Consider the following 27,913-nt stretch of genomic DNA (forward strand, 5'->3'; position numbering starts at 1 on the left):
GATCTCCTGCTCAGTTGTTGGATTAGATCCAGATTTACATGTTCATTTACTATTTACTCACCTTTAGAAGTCCGTCGACAATCCAGGTGAGCGCTATTACTTGCATCGATATGGTGAATGTGAGTGACACATTAATTGCTTGAGATGCTGCTTATTGTTACATGAACAGAGAGTCAGATTAATTTAATTGGATAAAACATATATTGTTGTTCACCTGTGTGGAATGTTTATAAATATATTGGATTGACAAATTATCGCAATTCCTGTAATCTATTGAGAAAACTCACAATCAAAACACATATGAGATTTGCGAATTACTTTATCAGAACCTATTTTAACAGAAAACATTAAGAGCAGTATATATTGCATTTAGCTTTTTCAACCAAAAGGATCAGATAACAAATGATATCAGTGTTGACCCACATACAAATAATTCACTAATGATAATTAAAACTGCCGATTGACTGTTTTCAACATTTGAACTGTTGCTTTATCTTAATATGATCCAGTGTGATCAACAATTTATTGACTGATAAATGTTTTTTGTACTATTTGCTGGGAATGATTTTTATATATTTTCTGGACATATTTCATATGTGATTTACTAGACTGAGTTGTTGCCTAGTGGTCAGGGTGGTACACCAATTGTAGAGGATGCATTATTGTTATACCTTTGGTTTTATGTCTGTCCTGCACATTTCTTTTAATGCTAGTCTATTTCCATAGTTCATTATATTGATACTGGAAAATAGTTTTGTAGACACATGAGTATACACTGTTTCTGCTGGGTTTGCCACCATGCTGGTGTTTGAAAATATAAAAGAAGTTTTCTTCTGCACTAAGTGCTTCAGGTTTTGAGGATTATCATTTTTCCCTAATTGCTATAACAGACATCATACTTTATGTCCAGTGAGCTATACAAAATCATTCAGTTGTCATTAGACGGTGTGCGAAATTCTGTGATCCATCTGAATTGATGACTTATTAAAATGGCAATGGGTTCTAATGGGATTTTATTGCTTGCATCTTGTCAAAGTAAGGGTAGTGAGTGTGTATTTATCTGTAAGTTATTTCTTTGAGACTGAATGCTTGTGCGTCTGGTGAGTTTGTCTTGATACTGGACAGTGGTGCCTTTGTCTCAGGTAACGCACTTTTCTTGTGTACAGTATGAGCAATGCTCCTGGTTATTTACAATATATTAGAACAGAAGTTGGTGCACCAGATCTTCTGATTCGTTTCTTCTGAGTAGGTACATATCAAATTTTATTGCTACGGGACATCTAGCAGTTTAATGACTTCAGCGAGATGACACAAGGAGCCGTTTGATGTATATTAGGGCAATTAAGGTAGACTATGTATATAAGTCCTAGATTCTTGTCATTTGTATTTTAAAAAAACAGGTTGATCATTTGTGTCTGATGAAAAGCATCTCAAAGTGTTTCTCACCTGTAGGAAGATAACACCAAGAACATTGGTGTTATGTATGGATAGAGAAGATTGGGATCAATACATAACGCCCTGTACGGGTCTTCTGATCTGCCAGTATTACAGAAGACTAATCAGGAGTCGCACTGGAAGGTGCTGTTACAAGGCTGCTAGGCAGTTCAGTGAGTGTCTAACTGTTAGGGGAGGAGGTCAGATGACTTCTGAGAGAAACTGCAGATTTGCTCTCTAAATTACATTGTTTTGTTTAAGGGAGGGACACTAGGCCCCTCACTCTAAAGAGGGAATTATCAGAAAGTTATGTTGCTTGAGCTCTTTGTTCTAATCAGGCATTGAACTTTATTTATAATCAGGTAAAGGCTTCATTGCCCATTTGAGACATTGCTACTTTTTACCGGCTAGGCCTGTTATGTTTTAGGTCTCCTTTGGCTGGCGTTGGTTAGCTGTTATCGTGTATGAGCTGCTGTATTTAAATATATTATCCCATCATGTTTCAAGTTGCCTACGAGACTCCATGCTAGTTTGAATTGTGAGGTATTCTTTTGTATACTAGGCCAATAAGAGTGGTCCGGCTCAAAGAATGGGCATTTTCCAGAGAGTTAGGGGCATTCGGTGATCAGGATTTAGGTGTCTATTTTGGGCTTCATTGATAAGTACACTGCCCCTGAATGAAGCCTGTTTTGAGCTTCCCAAAGTGCTAGCCAGTTTGTAAGTAGGAATGTTTTTTTAATTATTTAAATTTGGTGGATTGAATGAGGAATGTCTTTTATTTACATTTTGCATTGGTGCACTACAGGACACAGCAGGTCCTGGGTGTCAGGGCACATTGACACTTGTAATTCCCTATGTGCCAGCATGCCCTGGCAGCCATGGGTATGCTGGTGCTTGGAAGACCTGTAGTTCACTAATGTAAAATAGTGTTTCATATATTTTGCATTGTTTTAACCATTTGTTACCCCACACCCTGCCGAAGGTCGTGGAAAGAGCCCTAGTGCGATCAGCATGTAGAGCCGCTGGACACAGTTGCATTGCTATTTTTATGCTGGCATTGTAACTGTCTGCATGTTTTGTCGGTGTCACTCACCGGACCGTGAGTGCCTCTTCCCGGACATTTAGGAACCGTGGCCGTCCGCCATCCTGAGGGTCTGCGCATGCGCAGCCCTTTTCTATACTTCAGTGTATACCCCTTTAACTTAATTGGCAGATCAGGCAACCTCCCTATATTAAGCACCTGTGGTCAACACCACGTTGCCTGATCTTGGAGTCTCATTCCTCATGAGTCTCTGAAGGTGTTCCTGTATTACTCGTGTATTCAGCGCTGCTGATTCCTGTGGTTCCCTAACCACTTCTACTACTGTGGTTCCTTACCACTTCCACCATCAACTGTATCATCATGACTGTTTGCTGATTCCTATCCGCTGCCTCTGCGCATTACAGTCTTCTACACCACTTCATCGTTATTTTACAGCTAAGTGACTGTTTACTCATTGCTACCCGCTGCCTCCGTGCACTCCTGCTTTTACCTCACTCACCTGCTTCTCATCAAGTCTGTTTGCTGGTTTCTATCCGCTGCCTCTGTGCACTACAGTCTCCTGCTTGCAACTCGCCTGTGTTCAACATCGTGACTGCCAGCTGACTGCCATCCGCTGCCTCTGTGCACTTCAGTCTCCTGCTTGCAACTCGCCTGTGTTCAACATCGTGACTACCAGCTGACTGCCATCCGCTGCCTCTGTGCACTTCAGTCTCCTGCTTGCAACTCGCCTGGGTTCAACATCGTGACTGCCAGCTCATTACTACCCGCTGCCTCCGTGCACTACACTCTCATCTCATCTTTGTTGTGTCCTCCTCGAGACTGCCGCTTTTCATTACCATCTGCTACACTTCGTGATCTACAGCTCCTGCCCTGCGCTGCACTCCTGTTTCCCATCGCTGTTGGTTCCTGTGGTTGCTACTGGTTACCCCCATGTGCCGCTGAGTCCTGCCGCTGTGGTCAGCGCTATCGTCCATCTCCTGCTGATCCTCTCTCCACGCCTTCACGTGTTCCTCTGGCCTCTACCCTCCTGTCAGCATTGGATTCGTATCTCCTCCACTACCCTCTGCTGGATCATCTCCATTCTCCTGGGTTTCCTATGAGTCCAGTTCCACGTGTTGCTGACTCCTGTGGATTCGTGTCCCTGTCGGTCTACTCACCTGTGCGCTGCACCTGCTAGACCGCTGCTTCTCCTATCCAGGGACTTCCTATCCAGTCGGTCCCCAGCCGCTCAGGTACCGCTGCTATCCCATCTGACTGCTACTGCTGAACCACGGTATGCATACTTCTCATTGACTGTGCTGTGTATTGCATATCTTGCTGGACTGTGTTTGGTTCTCTCTGGAGTCTGCTATCCGCTGAGTCTGTTGTCATCATTGACTGTGTTATCATTGTGCTGGACTTCTTCAAGAGACTTTCTAGATTGCAGACCTGATCAGTCATTTACATTATATATACCTATATTGTGCATATTACTGTGGATCGTGTATAAGGTGCCTGTATATATCCTGTGTTGCAGTCTTCCCCCGTGCACCTCCTCACATATATATGCAGTGGTACAACTTGCTGATGTCAGACCACTGATCCCTGTTTCCGGTATCACCTGTTTCATTATCCTCTCACATAGCAGTGGTACAACTTGCTACCGCAGACCACTGACTACCTGGATACCTCCACTTGGATTCCATTCCTTCACTCAGACAGCGGTACAACTTGCTACCCGCAGACCGCTGACTCTCATCACCTCCTTGTCTCTGTTGGACATTCCTTCTCACTATAGCGGTGGTACAACTTGCTATCGCAGACCACTGACTACCTTCACGTGTCCTTGTCCATACAGTTCCCTGTGTATCATTACCTCATTATTACCAGTGTTGCTAGTCATAGACTTTCCTGAGCATCTCATCGGTCATCATTTCATGTTCCGTGATCACCCAGCTACCAGAGTACCCTATTACCATCTACATTGCTCTGGTAAGCCTACCATCTGGTGATCCCTGGGTAAAGACTCCTAGTGCCCGTGACAGTAAGATCAGGCCATGACAGACCCAGATGTGGAACCTACCGCCAAAGAGATGCTGCAACATCTGGTTAGCCGTGTGGAGCAACAGGATGCCCGCCAACAGCTGTTACTTCAGTGTTATCAGTCATTAACCTCCCAAGGAACATCTGGACAGACGGTGACAGCTATTACTGAGGCTCCTGTGCTTTCCTCCGTTTCCCCATTGCCATCCCAGGTGTCTATAGCTTCCACGCTTCACCTGCCTACTCCGTCAAAGTACGATGGAGACCCCAAAACTTGTAGGGGTTTCCTTAACCAATGTTCAGTCCATTTTGAGCTCCAACCTCAAAATTTTTCTACCCATCGTTCCAGAGTGGCCTATCTTATCTCTTTGTTTTCAGGACAAGCCCTGGCTTGGGCCTCCCCTCTGTGGGAGAGGAACGATCCGATATTACAAGATAGTGCCAAATTCATTTCTACATTCCGAAGTGTGTTCGATGAACCAGGTCGTGTGACCTCCGCTGCTTCCAGCATCCTCCGTCTGCGACAAGGATCTCATACTGTAGGCCAGTACGTCATTCAATTTAGGATCTTAGCCTCTGAACTTCAGTGGAACACTGAAGCCCTAGTTGCCGCCTTCTGGCAGGGGCTTTCCGATAAAATTAAAGATGCACTGACTACCCAAGAGCTTCCTTCGTCACTTGAAGATTTGATCTCTCTATGCCATCGTGTTGATATGAGATTTCGTGAAAGAGAGACTGAGAAAACGACTTCTGCTAAAGCACCTTTTCGCTCTAACCCTCAATTTCGTCCAGTGTCACCCGCTGTGATTCCCATGGAGATTGGACGTTCCAAGTTATCTTCTGAGGAGAGGAAACGAAGAGTCAAGAATAGACTCTGTATCTATTGTGCTGATTCCACTCATGTCCTCAGCTCCTGCCCTAAGAGATCGGGAAATGCCAGGCCCTAACTAGTTCTGGAGAGGTGAAGTTAGGGTCCCTGGAGTCCTCTCCATCGTCTATGAGATCTAAAGTCTGCGCTTTTGATGTGACTATTTCCTTTGCTACCAAGACCTTTGAGTCACAGGCATTGATTGATTCCGGAGCAGCAGGAAATTTTATTTCCAAATCGTTAGTTAATCAATGGTCTCTACCAATGATTACCTTAAAAACTCCCATTACTGTGACGGCTATTGATGGATCACGTCTCATCAACGGTCTCATCACCCAGAGTACGTCTCCAGTAACCCTTCAGATTGGTGCCCTGCATCATGAAGAGATATCGTTTTTAATTCTTCCTGTTACGACAAGTCCGATTGTCCTAGGCCTTCCATGGCTTCAGCGTCACTCTCCCCAGATTGACTGGCGCACCCCTCAAGTCACGTCTTGGGGCCCTGAATGTCATCATCATTGCCTTTCCCAAGTCATTCCTCTCAAGGTACAGCAAGCTTCCATTTCAGCTATTCCACCGGGACTTCCTCCTCAATATGCTTCATTTACCGATGTTTTTGATAAAGCTCAGTCTGAACGTCTTCCTCCTCATCGTTCTTGGGATTGTCCGATTGATCTTCTTCCTGGCAAGACTCCTCCTAGAGGCCGGGTCTATCCACTCTCGTTACCTGAGACTCAAGCTACATCTGAATATATACGGGAGAACCTCCAGCGTGGGTTCATTCGACCTTCCACCTCGCCCGCTGGAGCTGGGTTCTTCTTTGTCAAAAAGAAGGATGGATCATTACGCCCTTGTATAGATTTTCGTGGACTCAATGCCATTACTATCAAGAACCGGTATCCCATTCCGTTGATTACTGAGCTATTTGACCGCATCAAGGGAGCCCGTATTTTTACTAAGTTGGATCTTCGTGGTGCTTACAATTTAATCAGAATTCGTTCCGGTGACGAATGGAAGACGGCGTTTAACACCAGAGATGGGCATTACGAATATCTGGTAATGCCTTTCGGGCTATGTAATGCCCCCGCTGTTTTTCAGGGCTTCATTAATGAGATTTTTCGGGACTTATTATATGTATGTGTCGTCGTCTACCTGGACGACATATTGATTTTTTCACAGGACCTGCCTTCTCACCACCAACATGTGGCAGAAGTCCTCTCCAGGCTACGGAAAAATTCATTGTTCTGTAAATTAGAAAAATGTTCATTCGAATTACCCCAGATTCCATTCTTGGGGTATATTGTTTCCGGAGTTGGTCTGAAGATGGATCCTGACAAAGTAAATGCTGTACTACATTGGCCCCAGCCAACTACTCTTCGTGCCATCCAGCGTTTTTTAGGTTTTGCCAATTACTATAGACGCTTCATTCAAGATTTTTCTTCCATTGCATCCCCTATTGTGGCCCTGACTCGAAAAGGGGCTAATTCTAAGCAATGGTCTACTGAGGCTATTCAAGCCTTTCAAACATTGAAAGAGTCCTTCTCTTCGGCTCCAATCCTTCGTCAGCCTGATGTGACACTCCCTTTTTTCCTAGAAGTAGATGCCTCTAATGTGGGCTTAGGAGCTATTCTCTCCCAACGCTCGGAACAGCAAAAATTCCACCCTTGTGCCTTCTATTCTCGGGGTCTCCTACCCGCAGAGAAGAATTATACCATCGGAGACAAGGAATTACTGGCTATCAAAGCCGCATTAGAGGAATGGAGATACTTGTTGGAGGGAGCTCGCCATCCGGTGACGATCTTCACGGATCATAAGAACTTGTCATATCTCCAGTCTGCCCAATGCTTGAACCCTCGTCAAGCAAGATGGTCTCTTTTCTTTTCCCGTTTTGAATTAATAATTACCTTCAAACCAGCTGCCAAGAACAAAAAAGCTGATGCCTTATCTAGAGCCTTTACTACGTCCTCTGATATAGAAGAGGTTCCCAACCATACCATTCTAGACCCCAAATGTATCTCACTGGCTGCTTCATCCACCAAAACGCTACCATTTGGGAAGACCCTCGTGCCTTCTACTCTAAGGAGGAAAATCCTTTCGTGGTTCCATGCCTCTCGTTTTTCTGGACACACCGGTGAACACAAGACTTTTGAGATCCTCTCTCGAAGTTACTGGTGGCCTTCAATGAGGAGAGACGTCAAAGAGTTCATTGCTTCCTGTGAATTATGTTCGCAATTCAAATCCTCCCGCAGAACCCCAGCAGGGTTGCTGCGACCACTACCCATTCCGTCCAAACCATGGACCCATATTAGTATGGATTTCGTTACTGACTTACCACCTAGTAAGAACCATAACACTATTTGGGTGGTAGTGGACAGATTTTCGAAGATGGCTCATTTCATCCCTCTGTCTGGTTTGCCTTCCTCGTCTATCTTGGCTGAACATTTCATTAAAGAGATCTTCCGTATCCATGGATGTCCATCTGAGATTGTGTCTGATAGAGGAGTACAATTCGTGTCCAGATTCTGGCGAGCCCTTTGTAAAACCTTGGGCATACGATTAGCACTCTCATCTTCTTACCATCCACAATCCAATGGACAAACCGAACGTGTCAATCAAGATCTTGAGACTTTTATAAGGATATTTTCATCAGCCAACCAAGACAACTGGGTAGAGTTACTCCCTTGGGCTGAGTTCGCCCATAACAACATGTATCATGAGTCATCATCCAAAACTCCATTCTTTGTGGTTTACGGTCACCATCCGTCTTTTCCGGAATTTACTGCCCTCCCGCCCACCCAAGTTCCTGCGGTGGAGACTGTTTGTCAGACCTTTAAAAAAATCTGGTCTCAGGTTAGAACCTGTTTAAAGAAGACATCTGTCAAATATAAATCTTTCGCTGATAAGAAGAGGCGGGCTATTCCACCACTAAAAATTGGAGATCGTGTCTGGTTATCCACAAAAAATATTCGTTTGAAGGTTCCATCCATGAAATTTGCCCCTCGTTTTATTGGTCCATATAGGATCATTCAAGTTATCAATCCAGTATGTGTGAAACTCCTTCTTCCTAAGAGTCTTCGGATTTCTAATGCCTTCCATGTATCTTTGCTCAAACCTCTTATTATCAACCGATTTTCAACTCCTCCCTCAGCTCCGCAGCCAGTTCAAGTCCATCAGGAGGAGGATTTTGAGATTACCGAGGTACTAGATGCAAAAATTTCGCGAGGAGTCCTCCACTTCCTCGTTCATTGGAAGGGCTTTGGTCCTGAGGAGCGCTCTTGGATCAAAGCGGAAGATCTTAATGCTCCTGCCCTTTTGAAGAAGTTTTACTCCAAAAATCCGGACAAGCCCGGTTCCAGGCGTTCTGTGCCCACCTTTAAAAGGGGGGGTACTGTCACTCACCGGACCGTGAGTGCCTCTTCCCGGACATTTAGGAACCGTGGCCGTCCGCCATCCTGAGGGTCTGCGCATGCGCAGCCCTTTTCTATACTTCAGTGTATACCCCTTTAACTTAATTGGCAGATCAGGCAACCTCCCTATATTAAGCACCTGTGGTCAACACCACGTTGCCTGATCTTGGAGTCTCATTCCTCATGAGTCTCTGAAGGTGTTCCTGTATTACTCGTGTATTCAGCGCTGCTGATTCCTGTGGTTCCCTAACCACTTCTACTACTGTGGTTCCTTACCACTTCCACCATCAACTGTATCATCATGACTGTTTGCTGATTCCTATCCGCTGCCTCTGCGCATTACAGTCTTCTACACCACTTCATCGTTATTTTACAGCTAAGTGACTGTTTACTCATTGCTACCCGCTGCCTCCGTGCACTCCTGCTTTTACCTCACTCACCTGCTTCTCATCAAGTCTGTTTGCTGGTTTCTATCCGCTGCCTCCGTGCACTACAGTCTCCTGCTTGCAACTCGCCTGTGTTCAACATCGTGACTGCCAGCTGACTGCCATCCGCTGCCTCTGTGCACTTCAGTCTCCTGCTTGCAACTCGCCTGTGTTCAACATCGTGACTACCAGCTGACTGCCATCCGCTGCCTCTGTGCACTTCAGTCTCCTGCTTGCAACTCGCCTGGGTTCAACATCGTGACTGCCAGCTCATTACTACCCGCTGCCTCCGTGCACTACACTCTCATCTCATCTTTGTTGTGTCCTCCTCGAGACTGCCGCTTTTCATTACCATCTGCTACACTTCGTGATCTACAGCTCCTGCCCTGCGCTGCACTCCTGTTTCCCATCGCTGTTGGTTCCTGTGGTTGCTACTGGTTACCTCCATGTGCCGCTGAGTCCTGCCGCTGTGGTCAGCGCTATCGTCCATCTCCTGCTGATCCTCTCTCCACGCCTTCACGTGTTCCTCTGGCCTCTACCCTCCTGTCAGCATTGGATTCGTATCTCCTCCACTACCCTCTGCTGGATCATCTCCATTCTCCTGGGTTTCCTATGAGTCCAGTTCCACGTGTTGCTGACTCCTGTGGATTCGTGTCCCTGTCGGTCTACTCACCTGTGCGCTGCACCTGCTAGACCGCTGCTTCTCCTATCCAGGGACTTCCTATCCAGTCGGTCCCCAGCCGCTCAGGTACCGCTGCTATCCCATCTGACTGCTACTGCTGAACCACGGTATGCATACTTCTCATTGACTGTGCTGTGTATTGCATATCTTGCTGGACTGTGTTTGGTTCTCTCTGGAGTCTGCTATCCGCTGAGTCTGTTGTCATCATTGACTGTGTTATCATTGTGCTGGACTTCTTCAAGAGACTTTCTAGATTGCAGACCTGATCAGTCATTTACATTATATATACCTATATTGTGCATATTACTGTGGATCGTGTATAAGGTGCCTGTATATATCCTGTGTTGCAGTCTTCCCCCGTGCACCTCCTCACATATATATGCAGTGGTACAACTTGCTGATGTCAGACCACTGATCCCTGTTTCCGGTATCACCTGTTTCATTATCCTCTCACATAGCAGTGGTACAACTTGCTACCGCAGACCACTGACTACCTGGATACCTCCACTTGGATTCCATTCCTTCACTCAGACAGCGGTACAACTTGCTACCCGCAGACCGCTGACTCTCATCACCTCCTTGTCTCTGTTGGACATTCCTTCTCACTATAGCGGTGGTACAACTTGCTATCGCAGACCACTGACTACCTTCACGTGTCCTTGTCCATACAGTTCCCTGTGTATCATTACCTCATTATTACCAGTGTTGCTAGTCATAGACTTTCCTGAGCATCTCATCGGTCATCATTTCATGTTCCGTGATCACCCAGCTACCAGAGTACCCTATTACCATCTACATTGCTCTGGTAAGCCTACCATCTGGTGATCCCTGGGTAAAGACTCCTAGTGCCCGTGACAGTCGGCAATCACAATGTCTGTATTTTATCAGTGTCAGGGATATTTACAAGCCGGCATTTAGCCTTTCAGCATTTTCATGTCTGCCATATTCCCGTCGGAAATATGACTACCACCAATTAGAACAGTCCTCAATAAGGCATTTTCTAATGTTAACTTGGCTGTCTGCAAGATTTTGGTTTGATATAATGGGTTGGTGGTGGCCCTTCTTGACATTATATTTAATTATACTCACTTGTACAGGTCGAATGGAGTGCAACTACTGGTGGAAGGTTTAGTTTGTTTTGTGGATCAGCTGTTTAATGGTTTGGTGGGCTTTGAGAGGTCACGGAGGTAGTGGAGCCTAACTGTGGACCAAAAAGCATGCTAATCAACAACCATAAATGACTGGCACACATTCGTGTGGAAGAGGAGCATTCTACATTAAGAGGGAGGTTTATTGTTAATAACACTCCCCCTTGGGGAGTTACAGAGTCTCAGTGCAAGTCCCAGCTACTAAACCACAAAAGGAAAAGTGGGACTCCAATGCCTAGTAGTGTCTGAGTACAATTTTGGTTGCCACAACTTTGGTGGTGGAATGGCGATTGGTTGTCCTTTTAATTTGCCAAGACTTTTATTTATTTGCAATAACATTTTGTGACCTTTCTTCACAAAACAAGTGACAAGAGTCTTTATTTAATAGTTAAGATGAATCTTCATAAGAGCATTCATGTAAAAGTTAATGTAAAATTAACTGCTAGGGGACTTAGGATAAAAGAGGGCAGGAATGGGCTCTAGGACATGTAAGCGCCTAGGTTGTGTTGAAGAAAAGAAAAGTTGAACCCTTCAAAAGTTAATATTACTGGGTCTGTTTGTTATAGATGGCCAGCCAATCAGTAAGAGGTTTGAGTGATGGCCTGAGCTGTGGAGGTTTTATAAAAGTAGATATAGGCTGCTTTAACTCTCTTGCCACTGGAAATTTCCCTGTCCACCAAGCCCCTTAATTTGATGTTCATGTTACTTAGTTGTTTAATCTATGGCTTTCTTCTAGATAGGTTTGTGTGGCAGAAAACATGGCAATCAGCATCCATAAATGACTCATGCATGTGGCGGTGGAGAACTCTCCTTTTAAAAGGAGGTTCATTGTTACTAACACTCCCCATGGGGCAGTTATGGAGCACAGTCTTTCTGGGCGGGTGTCAGCTACTGGACCAAACAATGGAGAGCGGGGCTCAGCAGCCTAAAAGCGTCTGAGCATATGTTTTGTTACCACAAGTTTGGTATGGCTGGTAGCTGATCACCACTTTCACTTATTTTCAATAAAAGTTTGTGACCTTTCTTTGCCAAACAAATGTCAAGTGTGTTTATTTATTAGGTAAGATCATTTTTGTTAAGGGCATTCAGGTAAAAATTAACATAAAATAAAAAGCTAGGCGACTTATGCATTTAGAATAAATTATGAATGCATAATTATAAATAAACATAAATGCAAGTTAATACTGATAAATAAATATATACAATAAAACATATAAAAGACTAAATTATTAAGTAATCAAGTGAAAAAGGAAGTAATTAAAGTATGTTTGACAATCTTAATGAGTGCACAGGGTAGCAAGAAAATAATGCAGTTTGTTAATGCAACTAACTATTAGTAGTCAAGAGATGTCATGGTGTATCCTACAGTCTGATAGCAGTTCAAAGGTATTGGCATTAGGAATGTTGAACAATTATTCAATTAATCAATGTTTACTTTCCCATCTCTAGTCCCTGCCTGCTTGGCTTAAACACAAGAAAATACACGAGGGTCAATTAAGTAATGCAGTATTTAGTAGAACTTTACAAGCTTTATACTTTGTGCATTTCAGTTAGGGACTAAAAGTGTGCAAAATGGAATGAATGCATGGGAGAATGATAATGTGATAATATACTAATTCATGCATTGAGTGATAAAGTTGGTGTGATGTCACATAAAAAATGCACATTTCTCAGGTACATAAGTGAATCTCACTCTCACTTCTCTTTCATATTACGTTATAGTTTGAACAAAAAAAAAGAAATGTGTAAAGAATATACTCATCTGCACATTAACTCACCCTTATATCAAGTGTATTTCCAAAGCTCTACTTAATCACCATACAAATCACCATATAAGAGACTGTTAAACACTGTAAAATTGAACATTAAACACAAGTATGAGTGAGACAATTGGTTAATTAAATAAGTTGAATATAAATAATCAAAGCATTCAGGCTTGCATGGGCATAGATATTTTTGTGCAAGTTAACCATTTACAGCACTTATCCAATCTATATATAATGGGCAAGTTAAAGCATAGTCACTACTGAGTGTCAGGATCACACAGAGAACAGTGTCAGGAACTCAAGATTTCAGTAAGATAGCAGAGAGTCATGAAGACACAAATACTAGAGTGCCAAGGATCTGAAAAGCACATAAGCAGCTTGCTTGCAGGAACTTAGGATTATACTCAGGCAGGAGAGTGCCAGGAATTCATAATTGCATTCAGGTAGCAGAGCATCATCATCATCACACGTATTGCAGAGTGCTAGTAACTGAGGATTTTATATGGATAGCTGAGTGTCAGAGATTCAGGATTGTGCTCATGTAGCAGAATGTCAGGAACTCAGGATTGCACGTAGATAGCAGATGGTCAGTAACTCAAATTTCACATTGGTAGCAGGGTGTCTGGAACATGGGATTATTTATTGGTATCAGAGTGTCAGGAATACATATTTGAAGGAAACCAGGAAATCAGAATACCAGGTACAGGAACAGGATCAAATCACAGCACCTGTAACTCTATGAAAAGCTGACAGATTACCTGACCATGATTGATAATTGCAGGGAAACCTAGCATTTTAAAGGCTAAGCAACAGGTGCTAGAAATTGAAGCAGAATTGATTAATTTCTGCAATCCTGGAACAGCAGCAATTCAAGAAACAGCAGCATAGGTGGGATACTGTATAACATCTACAAAGTCCACAGTCAGCAGAGACTAGAGCTATGAGATGTTATGGATACCGTAACATAAAATTCCTGAATTTTAGTAATGATTCTTTATTTAAAATGTGTATTGTGGCATTTATTCTATTAAAACAACAATCCATTACTCTTAATAAATTTTGAGGTAAAACAAATGTTTTTTTTCACCATGTTTTGCTTTTAATTAAAACATGTTTGTTATTACAGGCAATATTATAATATGTAAATTATTATTAAGCAATACAATGCAAAAATATACTTATATATTCTTTTGATAAACTTTTAAAATGTATAGGTTGTTGACTTTGAAAGAAGAAGCAGAAGATACAACATTCAAGTTCGAGCACAAAACAAGTTCCAAATGGAATTATTTGATACAGCGATTATAAGGATCTATGTTGTAGATGTTGATGAACCTCCAGTGTTTATCAAGAAGGAATACTTCATGGAAATCCTTGAAAATGCAACTATTGGTTCATTTATTGGTTCTGTGACTGCAAAAGACCCTGATATCACCAATAGCACAGTCAGGTATAACACCTTTGGACTATCTCATGTAAGATATAATAGTGTAACTGACAGTTTTGAAAGAGCATTTAAAGCTTCCAGCAGAGATGATCATACAATCCATTAACTATGAGTCAGAATGGTAAATTGTAAACACCAAGTAGTAATTAGGACCATATAGGAGAAAAATCTAAATATAGATCGAGGAACAAATATAGATGAGGAATATGACAACATAAAGGAATATCTATATCTTGTTACCTTTATTTTTTCATTATAATAGACCAAAGCTTCTGAACAAATGAGCTTCAAAGCTAGTAATTATTAACCAAAGACTATTTAACAAAGGAATAATGAAGATGATGGTACAGTAGCACTTGAATTCACTGTCACTGAGGCAAAGAGAAATTGAGAATATACAATGCTATCTGGTATTACAGAAGGGTTAATACAACTGTTTAACAAAAGCAAATAATTAGCAAGATCAGTTAAAACAACATCCATTATCCATTAATAATTGTAATGAAAAAGATATATTTTTAGGTGGGCCAAGTTGCATAAAGCCATTCTCAGACCAAGATGAAGTTTTTTAGTGATCCTGATAGAGTTGGCAGGACAATCGCAAGCCAGATACAACAGAACGCTGAGAGAACTGTGCTGTCCAGTCAAGCTGTTTATACCAATACAATATACTATTAGGTGATTTAATCCAACCAATCCATAGAAAATGTACTCTGGGCCAAGCTGTCACACAAAGCTAGTAGTCCTGGTGCAGTAATAAAGCCTCGGGTTTTCTGGATCCCTACGGACAGTATTCCAAGCCAAGCTATCAATCTTATCCCTTTATCCAAGTGACCGCGTCTGTTACGCTTGTGGCTGTTACTCAGATGGGCCTTACTGTTTTCATGAATGTAGTGGTCCTTATGCTGTTACCAGAGCAACAAAGCACTCTGGTCGGCCAGAAGGCTGATTCTCAGCCAAACTGTTGCTTTAATATCTCCCGGCCAAGCTGTTTATACCCATAGAAAAATATTACAAGCTCCTTTCGACTTGAAGATCCTAAATGCTCGGCCTAAGCTCTCTACTAAAAAGGTAGGTTTAGACCTCAGACACCCTGCTCATGCAGGCACACCGGGTGGGCAGATTCATGAGCAGCTCTAATGGAGCAGAGGTTAACCATTGCAAGTTGTTCCAATAAAGTTGTGATTGAGATTCGGTAATTGAAGCAGGAAACATGATTGAGCTGGTAAAATACAGCACTCTAACACCAAGCTCAGTATAACCTTGAAAAACACAGGGTCCTCTAGCAAAGCCTTATTATGCAGTCCATTTTCACACGGTTGAAAGCATTTCTTACAGGGTTGCCACAAGTTCATCTAGGATGTCATTATCTTATACATCATTAGGGGTTGGAGATGGGAGTGCAGAGTTGTCATCCCCACATGGTGTTCCCCCCTGCTGATTTGGTGTTAAGGGGTCTGGTTCAGTCCTAGGGAAAGCAATAGCTGTTCAAACCAGTTGTTGATACATTCATCCTGGTTAAGTAAGCGAGCCTCCCTCTTTTAACCCTTTCCATGCTTTTGGATTATCCAGATTTCCTGTTCTCACTGTTGGAAACAGTACATCCACCATGATGGCATTGAATATGATGCCCAGATGAATATATGTAACCCACCTGGCTTTATTTAAGAATAATGTGGGTAAATTTATGCCCTTCTTAATAGGTTTTTATTCACAACCAGATGGTATAACAAATTAAATTATTAAATAAAAACAACCCAATTCTTAACTAAACAGTTCACATGGGCACCCTTTCACCCTAAGTGTTTAAAGTGACAGATGGGAAAAATAATGCCTGTCAGACCCATTTTGTCACAACAGCTATCTGTAATGTGGTCCATCAGATGCAGATGAGGCAAAATGTAATGAAACGGTTTGGTACAGAGGATCCTTATAATCAGGTGCCAAAATATTTCAATTAAATGATGTTATAAATATTAATGAAAGCAAATGCATATCTACAAGTCTAATAGAATTGTAGAAATTGCTTTCTAAGTAAACAAATTTACATTATTTCCTGGGATTTCTGAATATTAAAAAGTCAATGTGTAAAAATAAATTTGGTGTTAATTAGTTAAAAATATTCTTTTAACATAAACAATTATGAAATAAATTAAGTGTGGTTGAAAAATTATATAATGACAACATTTTTTGGCTACTTCAAATAGATTTACAATGAAAAACAATATGCCATACACAAAGATAAGGGAGTTTAGCTTTCAGTAAAGTTGATCTTGGGTTGAGAGTAGAGAGATTTCTGGCAATATTAGACACTAGTGATAACAATATACAAATTTGCAATATATCATCATCATCATCATCATCATTATCATCTATCAAACATTGAGCCTGATGCTGATTTGGGCGCATGTCGGGAATAATTTACTCTAAAAAACGCTGCCCATAAAAATAGTGTGCTTAAAGCCATATGTTGAATTGTTGACACCTCAAGATGCATCCAGGTCTACACCTGTAGCTTATATGCCAGTTTTACTTCAGACTTACGTCTGACATACATACGCCCATACACATATACACAAACAGGTCATAAGCTCACAAAAACATCGTTAACATTTGTACTATTAGGAAAAATACATTTGCAACTAGGCTTGATATAATACCGCAGATATCATATTCCTTTTCTTGTACAAATAAAAATAGAAAAAATATTTTTAATAATATGTCCAAAATTTTATAACACATGAGCGATCAATGCAGGAAGCACCTATTAACTTCATAGGTGAGTTTGCAATTAGCTAATGCAAGCTAATATAGACAACCATGATTCCCTTTAGAGTATATTTGCACCAGCCCTCTAGTAGATGCTAAAGATACAGCTCCAAACAGGCATATATACATCTGAGTGCTGGTATGCCTCAGTTGCATTTGCCCATCTTGCCTCTCCACTCATAATGTTGTCAAAGTGTCAAATACGCACAACTATTTTTGAATTTACACTTTGTGAACTGGCATATGTTCATCTTAGCATCAGGTCCAGTGTTTTTTTCATTTTGAAATCCAAGAACTATTCCTGAATATAATGTAACAATTTAATTACATTAGGTATGGCATTCTTCAAAAAAAGCATTCCAGATCATTTGAAATTTACTCAAACAATGGTTCGATTATCACAGCTAGACCTTTGGATAGAGAATCTGATCCTTGGCACAATATAACAGTAACAGCTACAGAGGCAAGTAAGTGATACATTGTTATTATTATTATTATTAGTAGTAGTAGTAGTAGTAGTAGTAGTAGTAGAATTAGTAGTAGTAGAATTGCAGTAGTTATAGTATATGTATTGCTATCCTTGTGTTGCACTTTTTTTCTATCTATATTGCAATCGCACGTGAAACAAGACTAGTATAGATGAGGCTAACAAAGGCAAAAGGTATAGATGGCCTTACTTGTGAAAACTTACAGTCTAGTGGGAGAGGGCAAAGCTGAGACCATAAGAGCTAGTGGTACTCGGAGTGGACATAGCTTTGGAGTTGATAGTATATAAATAGAAAAGCTTTAGATGGGGTTAAGATAGCCAATAGTGAAGAAATAGGTATAGAAGGAGTGATTGAAAGATTGAAGGTTGGGGAAGTCTTGACAGGTGGTATAGAGAGTTCCATAAGTATGATGCTGCATTGGACAAATCTTGGAGTGAGAGATGATTACTAGAAATGAGGAGAGGCATAGGTCTGGGACAGATCAAAGAAGACAAGTGAGAGTGTATCTAGTGACGAGGTCAGAGATGTTTGGAGGGTAGGAGTTGGTGGGGGTTTTGAAGGTAAGTGTGAGTATCTTGAGTTAAGTTATGGAGAAAATGAGAAGCCAGTGTAGGGATTCACAGAGTGGTGCAATGAACAAGTGCAACATGTGCAGTGGCAACAGAAAAGTCCCCCTTCAAAAGTTTGATGGGATTGTAGAGGTAAAAGATGGGCAATGGAAAGACCAGATAGTTGGAGTTTGCGAAAATAAAGGCGATAGATAATGAGAAAATGGAAAATGTTTTGGCAACTTCCTGTTTGACAAAGCAATGTATTCGGGCAATGTCTTAAAAGAGAAGATGACAAAACGGAAGTGACTGGATGTGTTGAGTGTAGCAGAAGATGGCGTTGAGGATGACACGAAGGCAAAAGGCTTGGGAAACAGGAAAGTGTTATCATTTCAAGGAAGACTAAAGGAGAAGTAATGACACTTGAAGAGGGGAAGATGATATACTCTGTTTTTGAGATGTTGGGCATTAGGTAGCATTGGGCATCCAGGTGGAGATGGTAGAGAAGCAGTTGAATACATGGGATAAAAGGGAAGGAGAGAGGTCAGGGAAGGGGAGGTAAGTTAGTTTGTCTTCTGCATATAGGTGTTAGTGGAGGCCGGAGGAGTGTATTAGTTCAAATAGAGAAGAGGTATAAATAAAGAAAAGCAGATACGTAAAAAAAACCTTGAAGAACCTCAATAAATAGAGGGAATGGAGTATGTGTCTGTAGTAGAGACACTGATGGAGCATTCAGAAGAAAGAAGGTGACCCAGGAGAGGACATTAATGTCAAGGCCAAGAACATAAAGGGTGTCAAGGAGAAGAGAATGGTTTACTCTATTAATAGCAGAGAGGTCAAAGAGTGTGAATAGGGAGAAGTGACCCTTTCAGTTTGCTTTGAAGCAGGTGGTGAGCAGTAAGGGAAAAAGTGGAGGACAGGGTAGAAACAGGAGAGAGGAGTGATTGGGTTATGTCTGGGTGCGCATGGATTTGGGTGCAGGAGAGAAGTCAAGATAGAAGGAAAGGAGGTTGTGGGCAAAGAACAGAAGACATAAGTTGAGAAGCTGCAGATGGTGCAAGGTTGGAAGAACACTCGGTCCAGAGACTGTCAATCATGATTGGTGGGAAATTATGTCCACTTTGAGAGGCCAAGAGAGAAAGTCTGTCCGTCTGTCTATCTATTTATATATTGCAAATAAGGCGATATTTTAATTGCATATTTATTAGGTTACCAAAATTGTTCCTTTAAACCAGCGTTTTATTCATAATTTTTTTAATTTCCATTTGTTGTTTAGAAAACGCTGCCCATGTTTCATATGTACCAGTGCATATTCGAATTATTGATGTTAATGATAATGCTCCTCAACTCCAAATTGAATATGACTCATATGTTTGTGAAAAATCAAGAGCAGGACAGGTAATGTATATCATCTTCATTTTTCAAATTTATCCAAATCTCCAAATAATAAAACTATATAATAAATTATAGCATTGCTAATTTAGCCCTTATATACCATACCTGTAAACTCTTGGCTCTGTATTCTTTATGTTAGCAAGTGTGTATACTTGTCTGCAAAAAACATTTCTAGGTGTAGTCCCAAGTTTTTGGAAATACGCCCATAAAATCTTCACCTAGTTGGACAGGTTGTCAAATGCACTGGAAATTGTGTGTAGTGGAAACGGTAACAATAAAGTCACACGAATTTACAACCTACTTTAGAACTTTTACCTTCATTAAATTAAACTTTAATATTTTAATACTTAAATACTGCTCAGTTTAGCCTAATGTATGTCATAAATTAAGAGTGAGTGGACATCAGGAGAGCCTTTATTATATGTTTTATGTTTGTGTTTTAGAAGCGTTTTATCATATTGGTCAAAGTGCATCTAGAAGTGTTCTTTGCTGTAAAAGTGTAACTGGAAGGTGCACAATGTATTTCATTCTAAGTGATGAAACAAAAACTTTGTGTTTATAATTCGCATTTAGCAATGCACATCCAGATCAGCCCAACTCCTCCAATTGGACTGTTCAAAATCTTTTCAACATTAAGATGCCACCATCTTGGCCTGTAAATCCATGCAATTCCCTGTAAAAGGAGGTGCATTTCTATAAAGTTGGAATAAGACATCACAAAGGAGAATTTGCACTGCAGTTTTGCATTTGTACTTTGTAAGTGAACCAGCATAATGATTTGTTTAAGTAAACCAGCAACCTAAAAGGATTTGTTGCTATGAGGCAACTGATTTTTAATGGTCATAGTTTTTCTTATTAACACACCTAAAGCTGGTGGAATGCCAAACATATCACCCAGCATTCCTAGGATCATCAGGAATACTTTTAGGGCTTGAGTAATTAAGTAGAGCAAAGCAAAAAAAGGAGTAACTTTGCACCTTGGCAAAATCATGTTGCATTGGAAGCAGAGATTTATAGTTGGGGTAGGGCATGTCCTAGAACAACTCTAAATTTCAGCGTAAAAAAAGCTATCAAGTATTTGTGCTCTACATGAAAAAGCAGGCATTATTTTCCTTCCATGCAAAATAATAAACTAATTTGCATCCTTTGCATTGTAACATGGTTTGTCAAGGATCAAATTTACTTCTTTTTTTGCCGTACTCTCCTTAATGACTCAGGCACTTAGAGTTTTCTCTCAGTGAGTTGGCCACCGGGGGATGGTTCTACCCATTAACATATCTTGCGAGTGTAAACAAGGCCTCCACTACATTCTATGGCATTTCTGGATGCTGGGGAACCTCTTGACAGATGCACAAGAACCACAGTTTTGTCTCATAACCAGGGGGAGTAGAGACGGCATTGAAAAGTAGGTGAGGACTGAAAATAAATGAAGAGGTGGAAAAAAGAGGAGCAGTGCAAGTCAAGACAGGTGAAAAGGGCAGAAAAAAAAGAAGAAAGAAAGAAAGAGGAGTTTCTTAAGAAAAAAAGTGAGCAAGAGAGAGTTGGTGTGTGATAACAGGAGCAGATTGAGGACCCTCCTGTGTGAGGGACAAAGTAGGGAATTTCAGGGTCCACCTACAACCATTGTCCATCTAAAAGAGGCAAATGAGCCTCACCATAGGGAGACTATTGTGCTAAAACTGTTACAAAAGTGAAAATAATCTCCTGAGTAGGTTATAAGATTATAATAGAGTCTAGAAACTTGATTCGCTGGGTCCAAGGCCAGAAAAGACAGGCACCAAAGAAGGGTCAGACAACAATAGTGAGAAAGGAGCACAACATTTAGATAAGTGCTCTGTATTGGTATCCAGGCGTGAACAGTGTTTTACTAATTATTACACAAAGAGGCAGAGCTTGGTGTGGAAAGAATATACAGTGCATGCTCCTTGTAACAAGTTGTTAGAGTGGGCATTTCAGTGTCAGATTATCTCTGATGCCCTGAGAGACATTTAAGTTTATACATTACAGAGAAAACAACTACATTGAAATCACATCTAAAGAGTTCCTGCTTATAAAAGCCTTACATTTAAGGTGTCTTGAATGAGTAATACTATTTAACTACCCCTCAAAGAAAAAAGATATAAGGTGTTACTAATTTATTACCTGTTCATCCCTAAAACTATCATTATGTTTCACCTCAGCTTCGTAAGGATTTCTGTGTTGAGACTTAAAAATTCAAGTTATACTTCATTGACAAAAAGTAACCTGTGTTACCATACAACTGACAAGTGCACCAACAATTGTTAGGATTAATTGGGCACTACTGTTTAGTATTGAAAATGTACTAATTTACCCAGCAAGTGTTCATATTCTTTTGTGTGAATGGGCAATGTCATTTGACATATATTATACTCACATTTACAGTATATGTATGTCTTTCAATCTGCCGCTATTGTTTTTTTATTGTAACTTATTTATTGCCAGTTATTGTTTGTTTAGTATCAACTCAAAGCTGCAACCACTCCTGATGATTTTAGATCTCAATTAATAAATAAACAAACAGTGGTGCTTTCTATAGCAGTGTTCAGTGTTTGTTGTAAAGCCTGTATTGGTGCAAACTCTGTATTAAAACAAGGGGCCACCCAAGTTGGGTGGCAGCAAATCCAGATTTATCATAAAAAAGACAGAAAATATCACTGAAAAGCCTTCTATACTTTCCCAATGCAGAAAATCCAGGCAGTTGTAAATGACATCAATTAAAATGGTGACAGTGAGATCACCGGTTTTAATGTGGCAATGCCAGGACCCGCAGTCTCTATAATGTAAAATCTTTTATCCTAATTGTAATTGTATCCGTTACCCTAACCCTAAACCTAACACTTACATTAGATTATATAGGTTCTTATATAAGTACGGATTTCCTGCCTATCGGAAGCATTCTAATCTGCATTCTTTTGTCGTGATTGCGATTGTCGGAATTGTGGCAATCGCAATCAAGACTACCACCATGCTCCACATGTGCCTGCTTATGTTAATGGACAGCTTTGTACTGTGTTATTAGAGAGCCGGTCCCAGGTGTTCATAGTGTTTAAAAAATGTACAGAAGACATGGAGATGGAGATTCAACTGATACCTAGAATAGTCCTGTGGAGGCTAACTGACCTAAGCTATCCATATCTGAAGTACTTAACAATTCCCAATACCAATGTTTTCCCTGTTTGGTGCCTTAGCTAAATTGTGCCTTGACCCTGACCATCCACCCTACATGTCTGGCTGCATACATAATTAAGGAGAAAGAGCACAGAACAAAATAGGAAGAACTGCAAATGGACAGCTTTGAGCCTTGTTTTGTTGTCTTTCTTTAGGAGAAAAAGATCACCAATTCAGAAAAATTATGTGATGAGCAACTGTCTTCACCATGAGTGCTTCAGATCTTGAACTGGCTTAAGGTGTAGAACATCATATATGACTCACTGATGACATTCGGTTCTGAGAGAGATCTATGAGGTTAGCCACAGCCGATTAGGAAGATATCCATCAACATCTACAAATATTAATATTGACACAAAAGTTATTTAGTCAGAAAACCCCTATGCCTCGCCCATTGTAATGACCTGAAGGAGAATCGCGATATAAGGATGTGTGCTTATTATCGCAAGCTAAACCAGAGGATGGTTCAGTATACAGTCCTTGAATTGTTGAGGCCCTAGATAGTCTGCAGGGAGTAAGTTGTTTCATGTTAGATCTATGCATGGGGTACTATCAATTATCTATGAGCCCTGAAGATGCCAAAAAGACTGCATTCATCTGTCCGCTAGAGTTATATCAATTTTAGCTAATGTTCCAAGGAATCTCCATTGCTCCAGCCATTTTTCAGAGATTGTAGAAAAAGTAGAGGATAGCGCTGATTCAACTGTAAAAATGATTTAACATACAAATTAAAGCCAAAGGCCTGATTGTAAAAATTAGCACAACTGACTAGCATACATACATAGATAATTACTAAAATAAAATAGATATCGCCAACCTATTATACAATTGCTTATCATATAAACTGGTTTACCAGTAATGAAAAATTGGCCAATGTATGGCGGTATCGATATGTGAACAAAAGATTTAAATCAAGCTGTGGTCCGGACCAAACAAATTGCAATAATCAAACCGGTTAATAAGCAAACCAAAACTATTGAGCAGATTATAATGCCATAGAGCTACATAACGCTATAAAGCATAGCATGAAAAAATTATGCAAATATGGTCAAGCACAAACGGACAAAGTTGTTTAATCCAGCTCAAAAAATGAGCATGTGAAAAATAAACCAAACTGGGCAGGAACGCTTCTTGATTATATACTGACATATGGAGTAAAAAAATGACAGGTCAAAGTATGTGGAACACGAAGGCAAAACGATTACTAGTAGGCAATTTAGGCATGTAATGAAACACCAATAAGCCTTCAAATTCCTGGTTGGGAACCTTCAAATTCCTGATTGAGAGCCTGTGTGGAGTTAAACTTGTTTATCCAATGCTGAATTGTAGTGGCCGCCCAGCTTGAATTATGCAGATACCATGAACCGGTCACAGCGGGACCAAGCGGCAGCAGTTAAGCAAGCGTGTTAGTACAAAGTATCAAAACAAATGCTGTATTGTGTTAAGCATAGCGATACTTAGCTCATCAGGTCTCCAGTCATTTTGAGAAGTCCTCCACAGTTGGTATAATAGTGAGAAGTATCCGTTGTCTCCGTGATTATAGGAGAGCTTCCTCTGATGAAACCGGACTGCCCGGAGAAACGCGTCATAATTGGCTACTTTGTATCAGCTGACTAGCTGACAAACTGACCCCGCCTATCCACCCCGGGGTACTGTGTGCCGGACTGTTGTTTGTATTTCTCCTATAATCACGGAGACAACGGATACTTCTCACTATTATACCAACTGTGGAGGACTTCTCAAAATGACTGGAGACCTGATGAGCTAAGTATCGCTATGCTTAACACAATACAGCATTTGTTTTGATACTTTGTACTAACACGCTTGCTTAACTGCTGCCGCTTGGTCCCGCTGTGACCGGTTCGTGGTATCTGCATAATTCAAGCTGGCGGCCACTACAATTCAGCATTGGATAAACAAGCTTAACTCCACACAGGCTCTCAATCAGGAATTTGAAGGTTCCCAACCAGGAATTTGAAGGCTTATTGGTGTTTCATTACATGCCTAAATTGCCTACTAGTAATCGTTTTGCCTTCGTGTTCCACATACTTTGACCTGTCATTTTTTTACTCCATATGTCAGTATATAATCAAGAAGCGTTCCTGCCCAGTTTGGTTTATTTTTCACATGCTCATTTTTTGAGCTGGATTAAACAACTTTGTCCATTTGTGCTTGACCATATTTGCATAATTTTTTCATGCTATGCTTTATAGCGTTATGTAGCTCTATGGCATTATAATCTGCTCAATAGTTTTGGTTTGCTTATTAACCGGTTTGATTATTGCAATTTGTTTGGTCCGGACCACAGCTTGATTTAAATCTTTTGTTCACATATCGATACCGCCATACATTGGCCAATTTTTCATTATTGGTGCACCAGTTTATATGATAAGCAATTGTATAATAGGTTGGCGATATCTATTTTATTTTAGTAATTATCTATGTATGTATGCTAGTCAGTTGTGCTAATTTTTACAATCAGGCCTTTGGCTTTAATTTGTATATTAAATCATTTTTACAGTTGAATCAGCGCTATCCTCTACTTTTTCTACATTGTCTATTTAGTTAGTATCAGATATCTAACCAGAGGCAGCAGCGGTCAACTGTAATTAATACGGTTCTATATAGATTACTTAGCGCCCAGTTTTACTTTGATTTTTCAGAGATGCATGGATAGAGTTTTAGGTGATATGAATTTTCAAGAAGTATTGGCGCACTTGAATGACTTGATTGTGTTCAGAAGCAAATTGAAGGAACACGCAAGGAACAAGATATTGCTCAAAGTGCTGGACCAATTGCTGCAACATCTGAAGCTGTCCATGAACAAGTGCCACCTCTGCCAAACTGCATTGAAGTATGTGGGTTATATTATCAGTAGAGAAGGCATAGCTACCCTACCAAAGTTGAAACCAGTTGCAACTTGCCCAACTTGGCTTAAACCCACAAGATTGGGGATCTGTGATCCTTGCTTGGGTTTTTTGACAACTAGATGAGGCTTGTACTTTAGTAGATGAAGATCACCAAACCATTTACTGAACTGACAGAAGGATATCTCCAACAAGAGGGCTACATCTATCCAAGAGGGTAGACAAAGGATCTTTAGCAAGGTCAATGAAGAGTTTGTAGATTGTTAGACACCTGCTTTTGAAAATGTTTTGCTATACTAAAGAACACCCCATGTACTTGTCCATGCTGATTCCATCATGCCCTATATTTTTCATGTGGATGCCTCTTTGGAGGAACTATGGGAGTACTGTATCAAGAGTGTAAGAAGAGACTGAGACCGGTGTCCTACATTAGCAGATGACTAACACCTAGTGAAAGAAAGTATTCTGTCCACAAATTGGAGTTCTTGGCTCTGAAGTGTCACAATTATCTCTATGATGTCAAGTTTGAAGAGCACGCTGACAAGAAAACCTCATATTTGTGCAGACCATAACCAAGTTGGATACTACAGAACATTGATGGTTGGCTGCCTTGGCATAGTATAATTATAGCCTGAAATAATTTGTATGCATTATCAGATTTTACTGGGAAAGCTCCTGAAGATGACTAAGAGGAATGAGTGGAAATCCCCTCCTTGAAAGTTTTTGGCTAGACTTGAAATGCCTCCAGTAAACAAATGCTTAAGTTAATTGGGTGCAACTAAAGAAACTCAGCATACCATTGATTAACTAACTTGGAGATGGGAGATTTGCAGATGCAAAACAGATGTTAGATTTAGGAGGATTAGAAGAATGACTCTGCCATCAGATTTGGGAGGTAATCTATAAAACACAGATGCATGTCCACTAAGGGGACTGCTGCAGTGGAGAACTACTAGAAAAGATGGAAAGGTCAACATTCAGTTAGCGTTGCCTAAGAAACTTCATTGGATGTTTCTAAAGGCCCTCCCATTTCTGCAATGGGCATATGTGAGTAGTAAAACATTGAAACTGGTGTCTAATCTTCTCTGTTGGCATAAGATGAAGACTGATGTTCAGCAGTATTGCAAGAAAGGTGAGACTGGTATACTGAGGAAGACCCAGCCTTCAAAATCGGCACCATTATTGAACATATCCAGCAGCAGGCCAATAGAACTTGTATGTATTGACTTTCTCTTCATTGAGCCTGTTGGGGGCAATGTGTTAATTATGAGTGACCAGATATGCTCAGGACTACCCCTACAAGTGACCAAAGGGCATCCATTGAGTCCATGACACTATTGGAGAGATTCTTTGACCACTATTAGAGTTTTCAGGTAGGGACTTTGAGAGTCATCTCATCAAAGAACTATATGACATCTATATATCAAAAATCAACAATGACTCCTTTCCATCATCAGTGAGATCTGCAGCCTAAATAGTTTAATGATATCCATTTTAACATGCTGGGACCCATGTTGGGCACTATGTGACCCAAACAGAAAGCATAGTGAAGAATGCACATTTGTTAGTTGGTCATAACTGTAACCAATATGAGTCTACTGTATATTTCCCATATACTCCGATGTTTGGAAGAGAGGCTTGATTGCTGTTTGATGTGTGTTTTTGGGATCTACAATAAGATAGAAGTGCCCCGGCTGCACAAGAAATATGTGCCGCAGCTGTAAAAAGAACTGAGGGAGGCATACAGGATTGTGGAGAATGCTGCTAGGAAAGAGAGAGTTCAAAATAAGGTTAGTAGACATGGCCTTATCTATCAGTTGGGGCTCATCACCTGGGGGTCCCTGGTAAACACAAATTGGTTAATCAATGGAGAGATTACATGCATATCATAGAGAACAAATTGTCCCCTTCTGGCCAACATACTAGGTATGGCCAGAAGGGGTTACTGGTCCTGTCAAGGCCTAGCACCATCAGCACTTTTGCCCTTTGGGAGGGTTATCCACTTTCCAATGAAACAAAGTGATTATGAGAGAGGGCAAGCTGCATGGAAGAGAAGGCCATTGAGAGAGAGAGAGGATTTATGAAGGGTTGATGAGGGAGATTGCAGCGGGAGCCTGAGGAAAATGCAATTGGGACACTTGAGAATTTATTTATATTGTAGGATGGCTACGTCATCCCAAAAGTGGGCAATCTTAGTACAAGATCATCAGATATGCACAAATGATCTCACCACATTCTCTCCAATATTGATTAGAGACTGTTTCATAGATCCTTTTTAAATTGTGGGAACCAGGTAACACTTTTAATGTACTTAATAGGCTTTGAAAAGATTGAGGAATTGAGATCCTTACCCTCACAGTGGACCAAATGACCCCATCCAGTGGTGCGCCCATGTCAACTGTCCAACTGTTCTCAT

At 40.8% G+C, this 27,913-nt stretch overlaps 1 protein-coding gene across 2 annotated transcripts in view; it reads left to right on the forward strand.

Moving 5' to 3' along the window:
• Positions 1–27,913, forward strand: part of LOC142158895 (cadherin-19-like) — a 96,796-nt gene that overhangs the window by 46,205 nt on the left and 22,678 nt on the right. For both annotated transcript variants that reach the window (XM_075213254.1, XM_075213252.1), the window contains exons 7-9: positions 14,009–14,244; positions 17,344–17,477; positions 19,323–19,444. In XM_075213254.1, coding sequence (XP_075069355.1) covers positions 14,009–14,244; positions 17,344–17,477; positions 19,323–19,444 — 492 coding nt within the window. The remainder of the gene's footprint in view (positions 1–14,008; positions 14,245–17,343; positions 17,478–19,322; positions 19,445–27,913) is intronic.

The sequence above is a fragment of the Mixophyes fleayi genome, chromosome 5 (genome assembly GCF_038048845.1).
Source record: "Mixophyes fleayi isolate aMixFle1 chromosome 5, aMixFle1.hap1, whole genome shotgun sequence".
Lineage (NCBI taxonomy): Eukaryota > Metazoa > Chordata > Amphibia > Anura > Limnodynastidae > Mixophyes > Mixophyes fleayi.